We start from the raw sequence: 5,478 nt of genomic DNA, 5'->3' as shown, positions 1-5,478 counted from the left end.
CCACATACATACATATGTATATGCGCGACGATGCTATGTGGAGAAATCTTGTAACCGGTGTTCGGACCGCGCTGGGTTACAATTTAGCCTAAGTTTATGATCGAGCGTAATCGCATCGGGCGATACGACGAGAAACGCTCCATCGCTTGTTACATTTTCGCTAGCGTTATCGCTGGCGATTGAGTGTTTATAGTAGAGCGAAATCGCAAGCGATGGAATGTTCAGCAATATAACTCAACATCTTTTTATTCACGTTGTGGCAGTGTAGAGAAAGCAACATGCGTACATTAACTCGTAAAATTTTATTATTAGAAAATAGCTATTTGCTACGAAAAAAATATTAAAAAAGGATGCATAAGAAAAAAATATGAAGAGCATGCAATCGCGATTGTGGTAATCTGTATGACGCAAATTCCACAAACACTACTTGTCACGTACCTTTTCAATAAAAACATCCATATTGTTTCGCTAATTTCGCTCCACTGAATCAAAATATTTTGGTTGCAAATTTTCGTCGCTTGTAATCGCTCAATTCGCTTAACCGCTTTACCATAAACATCTCCATATGCACTAATATAATTTATCGCTTACAGCGATTCTCGTCGCATCGCACGATGCGATTACGCTCGATCATAAACTTAGCCTTAAGACGCGAGTGCGTTCATAAAAGCATTGAAAATAGCGAATGTTGATATATCCATTGTGAATGATGACAAAGTGTGATCTCTTATCTGTCAACTGCCTGACAGGCTGTTCAATATGGCTACTTTTCAGCGTTTTGACAGGCTGTTCAATATGGTGGCGCCTATCTTCAGCGGGTGATCGAAAGAGATACAGAATGAGACAGCGATAGTCAAATACGAATCAGGTGATCCAATCACTTTGGAATTTTGACGTTTATGCAGAAGAGATCACACTTTGTCATCATTCACAATGGATATATCTATTCCAGAGTATAATCACTAAGGTTTTAAAACAATTTCTAGTGTTGAGGCCGTTTCCTTAATTAACAATAATTCAATTAATTGATACGGGCGCATCGCTCATCTCCCCATCAAAGAAAAAAGTGCAGTGATGAGTTTGTCGATAGATCGTCGTTCGATAAAACTACTTTATTCAGATACTACTCACTATTCGGTGCAAAAGCATCAACAACAATTTTTTTTTATCAGATCGAAAGTATCGATATCTGCTTGTATTTACTAATCTCGTTTCATCCCTATTACGTCGGAATAATTTATTTCGTGCTACTTTTCCTGTGCTGTGATTGCAAGAAATACAGTTCAAGTGAAACCTAAACATAAGATACAATGTGTTAAATTGGTTTTCCCATGTAATTCTATAAATGCAACAGTACACGGGCACTCGCAACGATCAACTAAATATCTTAGGCTTTCACTAGGACACCTGTGTATGTGTGTACATCAACATTGGCCCCCAAAAGGTGGAACTTCATTATACCTAATTTGGGAGCGTAACCTATAAATTAAAGACGATCGATCTCGTAGATCAAAAAACAATATACGAATCATGTCAAATGGAAGTGTCCTATGGCAGTTTTTTACTCGGTTGGACAGGTTTTATGCCAAATGCAATATGTGCAAGAAAACAATATCCTACAAAACTACGACTACTAATTTAAAAAGGCATATGATGAGAAAACATCGGACTGCACAGTTTCTCAGATGCATGGTAAGTTAGGTGGAAAATAAATTGTACCGTTTAGGAATAAGTGAAAATTCTCACACAACATATGAATGCAAACCATTTTTTGAGCATTGCAACATGTGTCAAAAGTGTACATGGACACTCAAAAACGATCAAGCTGATATCATTGTCATCCATTAGGATACCTGTGTATGTACATAAAAGTCGGCTCCAAAAGTTCGAGTTCCAGTTTTTACACCCTAAAGGCACATGCCTTAAAGACAAAACCATAACAAAATCCTCAAGTCGCTTGATGGCAGCACTGGTGAAAGGATTTGCAACTTACAAAGCAATTAGCTAGGCGCTCTTATGTTACGCATCGCCAGTTTGCTCGTCTGACCTAAAAAACACGCACTGTTAAAATTTTGCAGTCAGAAACGCCACGGAATTTCTTCTTATGACCATATGAGGGCCATCTATATAGTGAGGCAAAAGAGCTCAATATAAACAGTTTTTTCTGAATTATCACAACATGGACATTCCAGCAAACAACAGCTATATCGAAGTCCGTTATCAATATACATTTTCCAACAGAAGAAGACAGAAGACTACTAAGGGAGATACTAGTTACTCTGGCATAACTTCGTTGTGGATACTGTAACTGGTTAACCTTACTTGTCCAGGACCACACCTGGATGTAATAAATAATAAGGTTTGGTGAGCTGAAAGGCCTAGTTGTATGCATACAAACTATTTAATTTTGTTTTACTTTCAATCTGGAGTCATATGTATTGTCGACTGAGCGGAGTCAAACAACTTAATTATTTATCAGAATTGTATACGATGTGTTCCCACATGAAACCTACCATCATATAAATTGTAATGGGGTACTACGCTTTTAACAACAGCATCCCTATAGTCCAACTCTATTGAAACTGACAATTTAAAAAATCAAACACTGACACAACTCTACGTTCATTGCTAAATCTTTCTTTGTTCAACTCCTTAATTTCAATAATGCCTAGCGTACCTATTATACTTAATTTTCGACGGTATTGATTTTCCAGCTATTTTGGTTCTAATTATAGTTTCCTGTTTTCAGAATTTAGTACATCGACAAACGCAGGATCGTATAGCACAAAGACAACGTAAACAGGATCCTCAGAACTTGTGCGATCCATATGAAAGTGTTGTACTGTATGATGAAAAGCCTCAAGTACTAGCACAATCTTCTGAATCAACTAATGTAATAGTAGAAAGAATTGAGGTAATCAACCATTTTTATTGAATACTGATCATGCTCTTTTTTGACTTTATGTTCATCTGGAAATTTTTGTACTGAACCAATTTTTTTCGGACGAATGGTCACATTCCTTGTTTTTAAACATATCAAGTAAATTTTATATATATGCTTTTTTTTATAGGAAAATGAACATTCAAAACATGGATACGTAGATAGTGAGCCAGTAAGTGATATTGAATATCCATTTGACGATGGCCAATGCGATACAATGGAATCAAGACCATGGACACCAGTACGTTTTAATGGCCAAAGATCGCCATCTAAATCGAAAAAGGATAATCTTGTTGAAGTTTGTAACAAGTTAGTGAAAACTCTACAAGCTCGTGAAGCGAGGGATGAACGTTTATTTACGCAACAACAAAGTGTTATCGCCAAATTAGATCAGACATTGTTGTTGGTAACTCAAGTTTTGGTCAAGTTAAATGAAAAATTTGACAAACTTTAAGAAATTCGGCTAATATTATTATAAACAGGTCTTTTTGAATGAAGATATTCATATTCTTATATTATATCATTATAAAAATTATTATTATATTATGCTTATTTTATTTATTAGATGAAGGACCGTTTTCTCATGAAACTTTAAGGTATATCTGCCCATAATCGAATGAGCCAAGATCTCGCATTCCGGAATTGTTGTATTTGTAATCGAATTTGAAAAAAAAGTTTGATGACGTAGCGTTTTTGAAAATTTTCGACTTATTACATTTCTCTCATGTTTCACTAACAGTGTTCGGAGTATTTATAACTGTTACCTGAGTAAACGACTACGCCGGAGTACAAGATAATTTTCGAAGTATATTTTTTCTGCCTTTTTGAAAGCTGGCGAACAACTAACATCAAATTGATTTGGTGGCTTGGCAAACCTTTCGATTGTTTTTTTTTTGCTATGAAACGTTTCTCAGCAAAAAAGTCATCTGCCTTATCAGATGCACATGGAGTCGGCCTAAAATGTGTAGGATGACCAATTAATGCTCCCATTAACACACCACATTCTATCTCCCCAGATATTTATCGCGAAAAAAATATTATTATTATTTTCGGTTTACCATATATATTTCATGCTCTTTTAATGACAGTAGGTTTCAAGACCGGGGCAGATTTCTGTAGGAATGATAATAGCGACCTGGTAACTGACGTACAGAGTGTGGGGGAAGACGAGCCCGATACCCCGATCGCCGATGATGAAAAACACTCCCCAGCATCCAATATCACGGCTAAAAAATCACAAGGTGCCAAGTAATGACGGGATACCCGCCGGGCTGTTCAAACATGTAGGTGAAGAGTTGGTATAAGATAAAAAAGCAAAAAAAAAAGTAGGTCTTGCAGTAAATTTGGACAAGACAAAGTACTTGCTGTTATCGTGGCCTTTGTAGCCACGTCACTGTTGACGGATATAAATTCGAGACTGTGAAGGACATTGTAAATTTTACCAAGTAGCGCAACTAACAGCTGATCGGTGAAAATTCGCACATTCACACACACAGCTCTCAAAAAAAAAACTTACATTATTTAATTCAAATTTTAAGGTGAGATAATCTTTAAAAATGTATGTATACAGAATATATATGGCGTGTTTGTTGTTATTAAAACAATAGTTTTATTTATATTAAAGCTTTTATCATTTTTTATTTAACTTTGAAAAAACTCCGAACACCATTCCATCATTATATGACATTCGACTGCCTAGTCCACTGCCTTCCACTCTATTCGCAACATAATCTCTACTTAAGCTGCCAAACTATATAGTAAACAATGGTGAAGGATTTCGTTCATTTGGGAAGCAGCATTAAAAGCAAAAACGAAATCAAACGGAGAATAACTCTTACCACCAAGTGCTTCTTTAAGCAAAAAGTAAAGTCCTCTCTCAACAAACAAAATTCTCGCTCTACAAGTCACTCATCATACCTGTCCTGATGTATGGCTCGGAATCATGGAAGGTGTCGAGAGAAGATAAGATGGCTCTTGGAGTATTCGAGAGAAAAGTTCTCCGGAAGGTTTATAGTCCTATCCGTGATGTCGACGGCGAGTATCGAAGGAGGTATAATATTTATTTATTTATTACGACTTAGAGCCTAGATCAACACCTAAAAGCATTATTGCATTAATTAACAATATGTACTATGTACGAAATTGAACTTAAATTAGTATCTGAATTTGAAACATGAATTTGAATTTGAAACATGTAACACAAATTCATTCGAATCCTAATATTTATTTTATATTCATTGATTTCGTGTGAGCATATAATCTTTTCTTAAATAAGTTATTATCACAATTCGTAATATTTGTAGGTAATTCTTTGAAGCATTTTAACCCTTTGTAAAAAAGACTATTTTTTCAGACTACGTTTTGTAATTAAGTAATTTAAAATCATTTCTCTGCCTCGTATTTCTGTCATGAACCTCGTAGTTAAATTTAATACTTGTTTTTAGATAATCAGGCAAATTTCCGGTTTTTATGTTGTATATAAACTTCATACTGTGGAAAAATATTTGCTGTTTTACGCTCATCCAATTCAAATTTAG

General features: G+C 35.4%; 1 protein-coding gene across 1 annotated transcript; it reads left to right on the top strand.

Annotated features, from left to right (window-relative positions):
- Nucleotides 1-1,159: 1,159 nt before the first annotated feature.
- Nucleotides 1,160-3,484, top strand: LOC137244840 (uncharacterized). Its single transcript, XM_067774499.1, has 3 exons — nucleotides 1,160-1,692; nucleotides 2,750-2,914; nucleotides 3,072-3,484. The coding sequence occupies exons 1-3, from the start codon at nucleotides 1,531-1,533 to the stop codon at nucleotides 3,393-3,395; spliced, it is 651 nt and encodes a 216-aa protein (XP_067630600.1). The 5' UTR covers nucleotides 1,160-1,530; the 3' UTR covers nucleotides 3,396-3,484.
- Nucleotides 3,485-5,478: the final 1,994 nt, after the last annotated feature.

This window comes from Eurosta solidaginis, chromosome 1, assembly GCF_040869045.1.
Source record: "Eurosta solidaginis isolate ZX-2024a chromosome 1, ASM4086904v1, whole genome shotgun sequence".
NCBI lineage: Eukaryota > Metazoa > Arthropoda > Insecta > Diptera > Tephritidae > Eurosta > Eurosta solidaginis.
This window is presented reverse-complemented; position numbering and strand designations above follow the sequence as displayed.

What these genes read in the sequence shown, in the direction of transcription:
- LOC137244840 (XM_067774499.1), top strand. Translation starts at nt 1,531, where the DNA reads ATGTCAAATGGAAGTGTCCTATGGCAGTTTTTTACTCGGTTGGACAGG. An exon ending in CACAGTTTCTCAGATGCATG is followed by an intron (nt 1,693 to 2,749) that starts GTAAGTTAGGTG and finishes TCCTGTTTTCAG; the next exon opens with AATTTAGTACATCGACAAAC. An exon ending in TAATAGTAGAAAGAATTGAG is followed by an intron (nt 2,915 to 3,071) that starts GTAATCAACCAT and finishes TTTTTTTTATAG; the next exon opens with GAAAATGAACATTCAAAACA.